Genomic DNA, 15,035 nt, shown 5'->3' on the forward strand with positions numbered 1-15,035 from the left:
CAATGCATTGAACAAGAGAAATCTTATGGTAGCCTAAACCTTATGCAATGCAATGCACTGATGAAATGAATGAATATCAAGGAAATATAAGCCACATTTAAGTATACTGCATGAACTGTGTTGGCTTAATTTCATTACATTTACTGGTTAGGGGGAACAGATTTATTCCAAAATAATTAAGTTGATTCACTTGTTTAAATTTAATATCAGCACTGATTAAAGATTCTTTCCAGATATGTTTTAGGATTAATTAGTAATTTGCATCTGATATAGTTGTAGATCTGTGAATATGCAATTAAGTCTAATAGCTTATATAAGAGTGTCATTCAAGAGTTTTATAAGTAGGCCTTCAGAGCTGGGTTGACTCTCTTTATTTTATGCACTAAATTTGCTACCTGTAGATATTAGATTAGATCTCTCAGTCACACCAGTTATGCTGAATGCACGTGAAGTCTGGGAGAAATATATGGGGGATAAAGGAAAAACTACACATAAAGTATTGTTAATTTGTTTGAAGTTTGATGCTACTGAATGCATTATGTCCTCTAGACCGAAAATAAAAAACTCAGATTCAAGGTGAGCACACTCACACTTCAGAGGCCTTCACGTGTTAACCTCTGCACAGACACCACACTGAAACCACCAAAAATCAACACAGACAGAGAGAAAAAGATGGGATTGTTGGGTGACCGCTGCAGGTCACAAAGCGTCTTTGCTGCCATCTTCTGTGACAACAGTGTCACTGCACCGATGCCAGGACAGCACCTATGGCAGCATCATTCATCGTTAGACATCAGCATAAACAAACTGAGTTTTCCTCATGCCCGTACCACAGTGGAGCAAATGAATGACTGTAAAATATACAATACACAGTCTCACAGGTTTGTAAATAATGTAATATCATATTGAACATATTCAGTGAGATGGTTTTTGGCCCTTTAATCAGAGACTGACTGCCCTGTTTACTGCAGTTTGTTTATGTTACAGCCAGCTCATAGTAAGGTGCTTAAGCAGAGGACATCCTCTAACATTTAATGTGTATGGAGGAACTAAACTCTTAGAAATAGAAACAAAGCAATTCATTATCTGATATTGACTGACTAAGAGAGCTGATAAAAATAAATGACAAGAATGTACAAATATATTAATGCATCAATAAGGTTATGAACTTATAAACAAATACCTAAATCATATTTAATTAGGTTGGAAAATTGATTTACTAATGACCAAATAAAAATACAATTATTGATATTTTCTTTAAATGACTTAAAAATCTATTAATTACAACAACAAGGTGAAATTTGTAAATCAGTGTGACAGAACAGTTTGTAAAGGGTAAATAAATAGCTAAATTCACAAATACATTTAAAAATAAAGTTTTCAATAGGGTATTTAATTACAGTTTTACTTACTAATTCACCAAAAACTGGGGGAAAAGAAATGTGTATTGACAAAAAAGATATAACAGGAGGTGTGTTATGTTTTATCAGTGAATATTTTGATAGCTAGTTCCCCCACAGAGTCTATCACACAGTGGTAAACGGAGGATCTGATGGGTTAGATAACCACTAAGCTAATACTCTGGCATGAAGCTGCTAGTTACAACACTTCCCATTCAGGTTAATATCAATCATCAGTGGTCAGAGATGATCAACCATCAGGTCTTCACATTAAGGAGATGGATGTGGTGCAGGAGGTCAGATACCCAGCCAAGCTCTCCACCCCTGAGTAAACCATGGGATGCAGTCCATTCAAATAGCTGTGCTGCTCAAAGGTTCGTCCAGCGCCTGCATCCTCGTCCTCGTACTCTGCTTTACACCGAGCGACAGCAGTGAGCTCTGACATCTGACTGACAGGAGGAGCGACCTGCAGGCAGCTGGTCTGGGTGTGGGGGTCCCGCAGGGCAGGAGCAGTGGATCCATGTGGATCTGACACCAGGCTGTCCTCCCTTAACTCCTCCCACATGTTACCTAAAACCAGAGGGGGGAAACTTCAGCTGTGTTTTGGAGACTGTCACTAATACACTCTCCAGGTTATAAAAACTGTTGCAGGATAGAAGATATACTTTCTTTATGTTCTTAAAGAAAGTCTGTCATAAACCAAACTAATTATTTTATCTTCAGCTATTTTTGTATATATTGATTCCTCATTCCAATATTGAACATTCTTACACAGAATAAGACAATGTTTACAAAAAACAAGGACAAATATAATTTCCAGCTCCTTTGATTAAGCACTATAAGAGGAAGACAAGAAAACCATTTAAAAATCCTTTTGTGGTGTGTGTAGCAAACAGGTAATTTTTCTCACAGATGGTTAGAGGAGCCTTTGAGGAGTCTGGAAATACCTTCAGAAAAGCAGTGAGTTTTGTTAAAGGGCCTCCTGGGTTTTTCAAAGAACAGCAGGTATTTATTTTTCTGAAAAAATCGAACTGGCTCTGTAACTTGAATGCAATGGTAAAATATGAGAGGTAAGTGGAGCTAGGCTGGGAGTGGGTGGATAAAGAAGGGAGAGACAAATGTGGATAATTCATAAGGAAACACTGACAGTATGTAGATATGGCAGCTTATGTTTGCACATTATTTAATCTTGGAAGATATTTTGACTGTGCGCCATCTTGTAATCTAATATTCCCTGATAGTATCAGCAATGCCAGTACATCGGTCGATATCTAAGGTGATTATTTGCAGTGTAGAAGTTGGATGAAGCCGAACTAGTCTTTTCACATTGTAGTACACGATGTGATATCTCATTAGATCACCACAGTGAAAGCTTCTATGGCACTGTCATACCTTGCAGCTGCAGGTCAGTCAGACTGGGGTTGAGCGTGTCAATGTCGTAACTGGCGTCTCCCTCCAACACCAAGTCCTGCATGCTCCTGAGTCCGACACCGTACTCAGCCTGCATGGCGTAATTATAAACCGGTGGCATCTTCCCGGCAATGGGTGAGTTCAGGCCTCCAGTGGATGGTGGGACGCCAGCTGCCGGCTGCTGCGCACAGGGTGAGTACAGGGCAAATGAGTTGCTGGGGTGGGCTACAGCGGGGGGAACGTAGCAAGGTTGCTGAGGCCGAATGTGGGCATACTGTGGATGCCGAACGGGTTGACAGGAAGGTCGAAGCTGGGCCGGGCTGCAAGACGACGAGGTGGCGCTGTAGATAGGGCCCACTCTGGATGAAAGCCCTGGGTAAGGCGGCAAAGACCTGAGCTTGTCCGGTCTCGCTCCCACAAGACGCTCAAGTTCTTCTGTCAAATAAAGTTTGAATCAAATAATGCTAAACTCACCATCCAGCTTTGATTGATTTAAAGCAAAGGGGACCCACCTGGCTTGGCCATGCTCCTGCGCACAGTGACAGGGTCTTTGCGGCGCCACTTGTGCAGCTCCTCCTGCATCTTCTCCACCTTGGCTGGATTGAGAGCCCACAGGCAGCCTTTACGGGACGAGTTTCCGTTTTTGCTCTCCACCTTCTCAAAGCACTTGTTCAGGGAGAGGTTGTGACGCACTGAGTTCTTCCATCCGTCAGGAGCTGTCTGAACACAGAGAGGGCCGACGCTTCAAAACCCCAAAACATTTAATCACGTATGTCACATAAGATAAAAAAAAGGCAACAAAGCTTAGAAGCCAAAACGGTAAATGTTCAGCCTAAAGCAAGATTAATGGGCTATCAGAAATAGTTGCAGAGTAATTGTGTGTCAACTGACTAAACTACCTGACAGTGTTTCAGAGTATATGCATCAAATTAGACAACTATCTTCTTCAAATGTCACTGAAATCTCTTCTTCAGAAACCAGGGAACTGCACCCTCCCTGCAGGGGATATTAAAACATATATTCATTTTTCCACCAACAGGAATTATTAATATCTGCATGCCATAGCAAGTGTCCACAGAAATGAACTCAAAGATACTTGACAATATTCAGAAAGTTATTGCAATATATTACAAAAAAAAAAAATCACGGCTCTTACAAAACACACCTGACGTTCCTCACTTTATCATCTGTCTCAATATATTTTCTGGCCCTGCAGCCTGTGTTTAATGTTACAGGCAGCTGTTTGGAAAGCAGCCATCTATATGGTGCCTTTTTGAATACACATGGCGGCGAGTCTTTTAGGTCCTTCCAGAGAGGGTGAGTCTGAACTTATCTGATTTTTAGATATCTGGAATCCTTTGAAAAATCTACAGTATTTGTGACGGCTATGGGTTCAAACAGAGGTCCAGTCCTGCAGCTGCCTTCAGTTTCATCAATATTAAATTACAGGGGCCTGAATTTATAATATGTGCTTTAATCTACCATCTCAATAAAATGCAAATAATTATATATCTGGTAATATACATCAAATTTGATTTTCTGAATCATTCAACAGTCCCTGCATCAGCCCCATAACCGCCTACGTGCACTCACATGCAAACACACTAAGAATTTGTATTAAACAGACACAAAACATATCCTCATTTTACTCCCAATGTCAGCCTCACGCCTTAACAGCTGGTCCAGAGCCACCCAGCTGCAGGTGCAGCACACTGCTGTTTTCACCGTGTCATTTATCATTACAGGTATATAATGAAAGTAATTAATGTCAGCTACAACACAGATGTGGTTTGGGAGAATCTTTAACTTACAACAAAACACGAACTTGAGCCCTTCAGCTATAGATGTGAAGCTACCGACCGAACTAGAGAAACTGCTGCTACAAACATGTACACACATCGTCCTGCTCATGAGACTGGGGAGGCGGGCCTTACATTCCAGCCCATTTGTCAGCTCAACACGTGTGAAATCAATAAATCAAAGCAAAGAACTCAGATAGTTCAGCTGATTGGAAAATAACTAGCAAGGGGGAAAAAGCTGACTATCATGACCACTCTGCAGAGGCACGGCTCCAGCTCCAGATTGTGTGTGTTTTGGTCGGTGCTGGACTCTAGCTTCACACAACAAATTATACACTGTTTGAAAGCTCTAAGTCTCCTGATTCTGCCTGTGCAAAGAATTATCTGTGGTTCAGACTTGTGGCTGGCTGACTTGTGCTGCTCGTGAGCCCGGGATCCATTTTCAGTGTGTGTGTGAGAAAGAAAACACATGTTGTGGTACCTTGAAATATGGGAAGTGTTCAGTCATGAAGCTGTAGATCTCACTGACCGGCAGACTTCCTGTTTTACTGCTTTTCAGAGCCATGAAGATCAAGATACTGCAGTGATGAAGGAGACATTCATTTACAATGGCAATTCAGTTTAAGGTATCGCATCCATATTCACTGGAACTGCCTTAGTTTAGCAAAAACTTCAAGAAATCTATAACATAGACATAAATATGGCAAAGAATGATGTAATATTACCTGTATGAGTAAATGGGCTTGGGGAAGAGGGGCTGTGTGGTGTTCTCCTGGTGTGACTGATTGGAGAGACTTTGGAGAGAATATTTTGAGCTGTTGGACTGGTCATTATTAGGGTACAGTCTAGATGAGACCTGTAGAGAACACAATTTTTTTTTTTTCATCTGCTTTGGCTGAGTCATGTATATTGACTGATAAACAGCCACAATAAAGTTTTCGCTGACTGTGCTCAACCTGATCACTCACCTGTTTTAGAGGGCTTGATGAACTGTGGGATGGGTAGCTTTGAGACAGGAAGCAGGAGGCCTCCATGGGCACAGCTGGTAGCTCTGGGTACGAACTCTGTATGTAAGTATGGAAAAAGTAAAAGGAAATTGTTCAGTGTGTGCAGGGATGTGTGTCCTGCCATGTGAGGAACAAAGAGCAGTGTATCTTTAACAGCTTGTTTTGGATTGCACAACTGAAATAACAGGTAAGTTAAAAAAAAAAAAATACCTGTATGCCTTCGTTGTATTGGTCCCAGGATTGTGGTGCCTCGCTGCTGGAGCTGCGTGAATGAGTATCTGAGCTGCACAACTCCTGCAGACAGCTGAAGGAAGAGGAGCACTGTTGGAGACAACTTGAAGCCGTTACTTCTCCATCGCTGAACTGTCTGCAATATGGGTGGAAACGGTGAGAGTCGGCAGGGCCTCGTCCCGGTGCGGATCTTGACCCTGAACTGATGGTCCCATCAGCGCTGTGCCTCCTGTTCACAGCTGCGGCCCTCAGGCTGTAGGTGCTGGTCTCCTGCTGGGTGAAGCAGACACCCCTGCCCTCTTTAGCTTGTGGTGTGATCATTAGAGTCACCATAAAATATAACATGTTAATAAGTGAGCTTTTAGAGGTGTTGGTAGGTTTTGTGTGCGCCACACAGAAGAGGTTGTTTTGGGTTAAAACAGAAAAGCCTGGGGCAGCTCAGTACCTGTGATTCTGCCATCTGCTGGCAGGAAGTCCCACAGGGCTCACAGGTGTGTAGGCTGGCCTGAGGGGTTGATGTTTGAGACTTGCAGCTGCTGGGGGAAAACGTGGAGGAGTCTGACATGCTGCACCAAAATCTGCTTCTGTGAAGAGATAAAAAAAATAAAAAAAAAATAATAAAAATAAAAACAGGCTCCGTTTGAGGAGAAACTCTATTTTTCATCTTTTCTAAGTGGCATTTTCTGGTCTGATGATCTTGTCACTGATTCGCCCAACTTGGAGTCTGTATAACCAGATATATCATTAGAAATGTTGTGAGCTGCATCGATTCAAATTAGAGGTCACATGAGGCTGTTCAAGTGTTCGCTTTTTGCTTTTGTCCTGAGAGATGCCCCTGAAATACTTGTATCATGATTTTCAGTTAGGTTAGCTTAGCTCAGCGTAAACACTAGAAACGGGGAAACAGCTAGCAAAGGTGATAAACGCCACCTACCAGCACTTCTAAAGCTCACTAATTAACACATTACATCTTGTTTGTTAAATTCATACAAAAACCAAAGTGTAAGAATGACAATTTGTGGTTTTACCGGGGGTTAATAAGCAGGAATATTTTTTGGCTGGACTTCCAGAACCAGGGGGAAACAGCTGTCCCCATTTCCAATTTTTATGCTAAGCTAAGCCGCTGCTAATGGTAGCATATTTCAGTCTTTTCTTTTCAAGACAATAAAGTGTCAGATGGGAGAGGAAGGTACAACTGATAGTTGACAGACAGCTATGTATATTTTATATTCTCTTTTCATGGCTGTTGCCTCATAACAGGAAGAAAATCTTAAGTGTTAAGACAAAGTAGTCTTTGTCACTGATCCCTTGAGATCATATCTACTGAGTCATTTTTCTACTTTAAATCTCTGACAGTATGAATGCAGGTGTGGGTACAGTTGAGTTCATTGTCAGTGCCAGTGCATTAAAACTCCCAGGTTTGACATTAGTGGACGTGCACGGGTCACAGGGTTATCTGGCTGTGTGTGAAGAAGTGTTATCTGATCCCAGCAGAGGTGAGAGACACGTGGCCCAAGTTCCAGTAAAGGTAACCTCAACCCCGACATAAACCAAGCTCATTAAAACTGCCAACAAACCATGGCTGTTAGGTCACATAAAGCCAAATAATGCTGAGGTGGACAAAATGGGATCAACCTCTCCTGTGATGTGTGTGTGTACGAGCAAGTGAGAGGAGTAGCAATCGTAGCTCTTTCTGTTCAGATCAAAGAAGGCTGAAGTGGCGAGATGAAAGTTGAGAGATTGCCTTTTCACCACTGTGGCAACAAATCCTCTCATCTGCTTGACAGACACAGTGCCACCAGCCAGAACGGATGCACTTACAGTAAGAAAAGTAGAAACTTCAGCAGTGGAGATAATGTGTGTTTGTGTGTGCGTATGTGTGTGTGCATGTGCAGCCTTGTCATCATTAAAAGTTACAGAGTTACAGAGCTGAGCATCTGAGTTTCTGAAAAATAATTATATAATAATGATAACAACTAAAGTCATTTGACAACACTTCACTGTTCTGAAAGTAATTCCTGAGTCCTCTCACTCCTCTAACCATCTAAATAATGTCTTTATCATAACATATCTCTGGAAATTATATATGCCCTTGCTCACTTTAAAAACATAAACCAAAACTGAATTAGTTATACTGGAAGACATTAATGTTTCTTTCCTATATTCTGATACAAAATAAGGGTTAGAAAATCTTTTTTTATCTTGTTTTTTTGGAATAGACTGAATATTCTTTGTTCATGTGGTTAGAAACCACCCATTTGGATTTTTCAAAGGTGATGGGCATTTTTTGTACCTAAGGGAAAACTATTCACTGTATCAATCAGTGATTTTGATTAAAGAAAATCACGTTTTCTGTGTTGTTTACATACTTTTTAAATACTTTTTTTTAAATTATAGAGATTAAGTGTATTATGGTTTTACTGATGCTGACCAGTATAAGCAGCAGACGACGTAGGCATGCATGATGCTCCATATAAATGCTTTTACTGTGTTTGTACTCCATATTTTACTTTGAAAACACATCAAAAATGGATCTTTAAATGGCCAGTGTGAACAGAACGAATAGTTGCAGCCAGTAAAGCCTGTTCCATTGCTCAAATTACCACCTGACAACTGTTTGGAGACAGAATGTGAACCTATCCTTAAACCTCTCACACGCATCAGTGTTGTTTTCTGGCCTCCAGACAGCAGCATGATAAGCTGCTTATATGCAAATCTTGCTTTTTGTTTTATAAGATCTGTGTCCATGCAAGTACTAACAAAGTTTCACCTTTTTGCCAAAGCAAACACTGTAAAAGGAATATTACTGCCAAAAATGTATATGAAGCAGCCAAGAAAATTATATATATATATATATATATATATATACAATAAATTTTATATTACATTTTTTTAGATGTAAGTATTCTCCATTTTAAACTCTATCTGGATGCCTGATTATATCCCTCCCTTCAAGTGTCATGTATTGTTTTTATTTTCCCCCTCATGTAGATACATGATAAGATCCTAATATGCAAATCACACCAAGTCAGAGGCGGTTACTGCCAAGGCCTGAAATAAAGCCAACAAATAAACATGACAAGCCCAACAATCTGTTGACAAGACACTGCAGCTGTTTAGTATTTAGTTGACAATATTGATCTTATCTTCATTCTCTGGATCAAACTAATTAATAATTTATATCAGCAAAAGGAAATGCTTTGAAATCGGCATAATTTTTGGTCACGATACAATATCATATAATCAGCGTGATGTGTGGGATTTGAAGTAGTGTTTTGGGACATTTTCAAAGTGAATTTATACCAAATATAGACCAAATATAGACCAAACTACTAGGACAACCACATCCAGCAGGATTATTCATATTATTCAGATTTTCATTAAATGATTTAAAACCTGATGGGAGGTTTGGACATTTGAGAGAATAACATTTTTGACACTACAGACATTTTTTATCAACTGTGATCAAATCTGAGACATGATCAAAACTCACACCCACTTATGAGATTATAAATCTATGTCTCATTTAACTGACTCCAAACCTGACATTACTCACTCTTTTGATCGCGATGAATGAAAAATTTTCTTTTCTTTTGTATTTGTTTTTTTTCCCTTTTCTTTTTGGTGGCACTCCCATAAAACCTCCTCATTGCACCAGGGACAATGAATCTCATTTCATTATTTTATTACATTAACTTACTGCAATATTCTAAAGTGGGCTATTCTGTCATTTCCCTGTGTTATTTTGTAGAACTGTTAGGCATCATCTTCTAAAATTGATAAAATCTCTTGTGGCTAACATTACTTTTAATTTCATCTACCTGTTGCAAACATTATATATTTTATTTTTTTTAAGCATGTGTGCTCTGAAGCTGTGAAGACATAACATTCACACATTTGGTCGACGGTCTCTGTATGGCAACGTGGCACTTCATGGATGCACTTCTTAAGGTACTATAATTAGCTTGAATTATATTTTGTGAAATTATAACAATTATTTTGTCTTACATGCATTTATGTAACATGTCTATGAACTCGCTAAGATTTCTTTGAATATGTTCCACAAGGCAATAAAAGAGTTAGATGGAGTCATAACTGGTGACAGGCTTGACTGAGGGAGCCAATGTCTTGAGGGGAATCAATGTTCTGAGGCATTGTGTTTGGCTGATGGGCATAATATTTGCTTTGAATCCAAGTGATCCCAATGTAATAAAAATGTACTTGTGAAATATTTTAAAAACTTCTCCCGTAAGCAGATGGAAGCTGGTCTGAAAAGCAAGCGTGAATAAAGTGTCACTTACAGAATTTTATGAAGACTCAGCACCACTGGGTTTGTTAATGTTTGGAAATCTAAAGTTTAAATTATTAAATAAATAGATAAAACAAGAGAAACAAGTTGCAGGTTTTCACAAAGGGACAGGTACAGTTGTGAAGTGAAGTGTGAAGTCAACTTGCTAAGTAAAGCTGAGGAAGGATTGAGAACCACTAGACAATGGACTGCAGATTGTCAACTTAAAAAACATTCTGTCACTGCAAAACATCAAACAAGAATTTCTTGGAATGAACTTAAATTTTCTCATTAATATGGACGTAAATACAGTGTGCTTTTAATTTCAAGTTAATTCAACTTAAAATTCTAGTAAATGCAAGTTCTTAGGATTTGAGGTCTTTGGAATTGAAATGAGTTAAATGAATGAACTTCTGAAAGTTAACTTAACTCATTAAGTCAAATTTCTAAAGACAAATCTGTAGTATAGTGGCAGACTGACCAGCATGAAAACATGTTTAATTAAAACATGGCTCTTTCTTCTCACAATAATAAATACAACGAGAAGGGTTTGTATTGAATTCAGTCCCCACCCCTCGTACGCAGCTGAAGGTTCTGACTCTTAAAAACTTGTACAAATCTGTTTGTGAACATGTCAGCATGAATGACCAGATATTGATTCAGCTTACTATCAAAGGTTTGCTCAACTTGTTTGATCATGTTCAGTTAACTTAACTGAGTTATATTTTAAAAGGATTTAGTGTGATGTGGAGTTACAGTAACTAAGCACACAACTTTATGTTTATGTGTGATCAACTTAAAATATTGATTGTAATATTGAAAATATGAAAATCAGTAATACTTTTGAACGTGGGGGGAAAGCGCTTTGACCTTACTTGAGTTGTGTAAATGTTGTCACTTAGCTCAGCATGATTTTACCAGACGTTATCATAACTTAAAAAGAGAAAACAAAACCTGTTGCATTAATCTTGTTAATTTATGCAGTCTAAAATAATTTTTTCAGACTGCATAAAAAGGACGGGAGCAACTTTTGAACATTTAACAGTCTAGGATGCTGAAAATAATATTATACGCCAATAAAGCCTACATAAAAATTATTGTTCTTTAACTTGTTTTTTCACTTAAGTTCACTTAAACAAATTTACCCAACATTTCTGCAGTCTCATTAGTATCAGTAGTATCACAGTGCAGCTATCAGCACATTTCTCTAGCTCAGCTGTACATATTTTTTATGAAGTTGTTAATTATCTTTGATGCCTATGATAATCAGAAGACAAGAACAGGTGTTAATGTTCACCTTAAGCATAACTGTCAGTATTATATACTGACATGAGAAGGTTGCCATCAGTGAGTTTATAGAGGTTAACAAGCAGTCAACACCTACAGCAGTGCCAACAATTTCAGTACAGAGCAGCACAGTGTTGCAATGTGTCTCTTAGTTACCATATAAACATGAGGTAAAAAGTTTGAAAATCAAAAATCAATAAGAGCAAAAATAGCCAATATGCTTCAAGTGAACTCACCTAACCTGTGACTCAGAATTGCCCTCTGTCCTCTCTTTGTGGATTTGTGGTTTCAGATTTTCTCACTCAGACCTGTAACCTGTCCACATCTTGAGTCCATATCCCTCATGGATCTGTGCACCTCGAGCCCCTTTCACCCTGACAGTGAAGCACTTCGATTAGATTGACTGTCTATAATATGTACGGAAGTGGTTGATGGGCTGGTTTCAGATTTTGGCAGCTCAGAATATCATCCTCATACGGTGTGTGTGTGTGTGTTCTGTATGTGTGGGTGGATATGTGTGTGTGTGTCTGGAGCACATCCAGGCTAGCCCAGAAATAAGATATACAGAAAGAAAAACCTGCTGCAACAGGTTCCAAAAGATCTACTGGTGCAGCCACTGGCAGTTGGCAGCGCTCCCTTCCTCCCTCCATCAGTCTTTCTTTGCCTCACTGAATGGTTACTTGTCTGAATGGGACACAAGATACACTACTGATCACAGCCAGTGGCAAAGAGCGAGCGGGCACCGTGCCCTGGTTTCTGAACTCACCTAAGTCCCACCCAGGTGATCTTAAATGTGATCTGTTTCCAACTCACTTTCTAACAAACGTGCACAAGTAAACACAGGCAGGATCATTAGAGCATTTGAGGCATGCGAGAGCGCATGCACCATTACAGCTGAACCACAAAGAACCGGCAACTCTGGCAAAGAGAAGCTGTCAGTCTGGAAATTTTAGTTCACCAAAAGGATTAACTGTCGCAATCAGGCACCAAACCACCAATCAGGTTGTTGTGGTCTGCAGGCTGTCACGTCAAACTAATCTCAGAACCATCAGGCAGCTCCTAAGCATGTTTAAGATGCTCCATGGTGATGCCTCTCAAAGAATTTCTGTTGTCTCAAGAGCTTTAAACTTCCATTCTCCTCCAAAACGTTGACAGTGAAAGAGGAGGGGTGGGAAAGCGAGCAAGGGAGAGGGAGTAGAGGTATGTCAATACAGGTAGATTCCTATCCTATCCTCCCGATGAACCAGAAAAACATCAGCACCCTTAGCTTGTAGCTATACCTTGAACAAACCCTGTCCTCAGCGAGAGGGCGAGGCAGAATGGCAGAGAGACACAGGATTAATGACAGATTGAATAAACTCGTGTTACAGCGCAAGGCCTCTGCAGAGCAGGGCTACTGCCGAAGGCTCTTTCTGCCAACGATGAAGATCTTGAGAAGGGTGTAATGTGGGAAGAAATTCCAGGGGGCACATTGGTGAAAGTCTCATTGTCTTCTGGGAAATAATTGCTCCGGTGCTCGGGTGTTCTCAGTTGCAATATCATGTTTTGCAGAGCTTGAACACGTTATTGACACGTTTAGAATGTAAAAGCAATGCAGCTGTGTTTCTCTGTGCCTCTCTGATCATCAGCAGTGAGTAGTGTTTGCATTAGTCCAAGTTGTAAAACTCTTGACCTCAATCCAGGACTCCCACCAGAGCTACACCCACTTTTACTACAGTCAGCTTAAACTCTGATCAAAAACAAAGAAATTGATTACAACATGGTGACAGGTAACTGTCAGTGGAAGATGTAATCATGCTGATGGCTCACACATATCTGAGCTTGCTACATGCAAATCAGCATTTTGTCATTCAAGAGGAATTTGGACATGCTGATGCATCTACTACTCTGCTGTTTTGATTCACCTGTGTCAATCCTCTTCAATAGATTACACTCTGAATGATGATTTAGAAGTAATTGATGCTCTGATTCATGTGAGGTGAAATTTTTTAAGGTTTGTTGTTTCTCTAACCTCACCCCACCCCACCCCTAGTCGCAGCAGGCACTTTAACTGCTGACGGAAAACACCTGCTGTAATGTTACTGACATGTGGCTACAACTGTGCTTGAACAACTGCAATGTCAGCACAAAAGGTATCATTTTCATCTGTTGCATTGACAGATAGTTGAGGTTAAGGTGGCGTGTGTGCAGCCTACTAATGGTTGGTTCGAGTTCTTATGGATGCTGGACTCTGTCCAGAACTTTTGGTAATGACCAAATACCTGCAAAACTAACAACATTCGGCTTTGTTTACTGGTAGTTACCAAACGTCGGCATGTTAACAAGCTAAACTAAGATGATGAACATGGTAAACACTTGTATATCTGCTAAACATCTGCATTGCCTTTGTGAGCATGTTACCATGCAGCCTGACAGAGCCACTAGCATGGCTGTAGACTTACAGTCTTCTTAATATTTAACCACCATTGCACTATGTGAACCTGCTGTGCTGTTGTCTGCAGCATGCAGCTACTGCAACCTGGGCCTTGATAAGCAGCTGAAAAAAGATGACAAAAAAGGAGAAAAAAAAACAGCATTATTCTGCTATCATTTTGGTTTGTGCCCCTGGAAACTGAAGCTTTGTCTACTTGCAAGCCCTTATCACTGCATATTGTTGCATATTGTCTGTCAATAAGTGGTGGCTATTTCCTGAAAATATGTAAAATTATCCATTAATTCACAAGCAATAAGCCTGAACATAGTAAAGTCCAAAAATAATGAAAAAAGATTTACACGATTTTGTCAAGCAGAAATATGCTTGTTTTGCTTTTTTGTGTGTTGCCCCACTGTCAAATATGTGGAGCAACCTGTTTGTCCACTGTTACTGTTTTCATCAGGTTTATAACAATTTTAATGATTTTGACCAACAGAAATATTAATAATGCAGCAGACAAGTGTAAGATGATTCCATATTTCATGTAATAAGAGAATGATTTATGAGTGTCTTTTGAAAACATTCAGAGTGCCCGAGGCAGTGGGATTTATCACTGAATACATCACAGTTTGGCTCAGGGTGAGATGTATATAAATTCAGCAATTACCTTCCCTGTCCCTGGGATATTTCATGATAAAATGTGCAGCTGCCTCCACAAATGACTGTTCTCAGTATGTTATGTTCACAATTACCATTTAATCACTGATTCAGGCCTCATTAAAAAAGAAAAACGTTCAGAAATGCTAGTACAGTCAAGTGGTTAAGCTTTCCAAGGTGTATGATAATTACAGATGGTTATGAATCATATTGATTAAAATCTGGCTACTTCTTGCGTCGATAACCTGAGACTTTGACCAGATACTAATAATCTACCTGAGCTTTAAGGTTGGAAATGTACTGCAGCATTAAAACACTGAGTGGAACATGTATACCCATTCACATCACATACAGAAACAGACCTGAAGTAGTCAGACGTAAGACAGAAGATATCATGACATACAGATGTTGTCTTACCTGTGATAACGGACATCCATCACACCTTCATTAAACTTCCAGTACCGTGAGTACCAATTTAAAGAGTTTTTTCCTCAGAGTGATGCCGTCTTTCGGTCTTTACCAGAGGAATGGTCGCTAGATTAA

The 15,035-nt window shown here is 39.7% G+C and overlaps 1 protein-coding gene across 1 annotated transcript; it reads right to left on the bottom strand.

Annotated features, from left to right (window-relative positions):
- Window positions 1-67: 67 nt before the first annotated feature.
- foxn1 (forkhead box N1) lies at window positions 68-12,330 on the bottom strand. Its single transcript, XM_051065626.1, has 9 exons — window positions 11,659-12,330; window positions 6,293-6,431; window positions 5,827-6,120; window positions 5,578-5,673; window positions 5,335-5,465; window positions 5,091-5,187; window positions 3,323-3,530; window positions 2,793-3,245; window positions 68-1,970 (listed from the first exon to the last, which is right to left on the bottom strand). Exons 2-9 carry the CDS (start codon window positions 6,410-6,412, stop codon window positions 1,666-1,668), a joined length of 1,704 nt encoding a protein of 567 aa, XP_050921583.1. The 5' UTR covers window positions 6,413-6,431; window positions 11,659-12,330; the 3' UTR covers window positions 68-1,665.
- Window positions 12,331-15,035: the final 2,705 nt, after the last annotated feature.

This window comes from Lates calcarifer, linkage group LG21, assembly GCF_001640805.2.
Source record: "Lates calcarifer isolate ASB-BC8 linkage group LG21, TLL_Latcal_v3, whole genome shotgun sequence".
NCBI classification, from domain to species: Eukaryota; Metazoa; Chordata; class Actinopteri; family Centropomidae; genus Lates; species Lates calcarifer.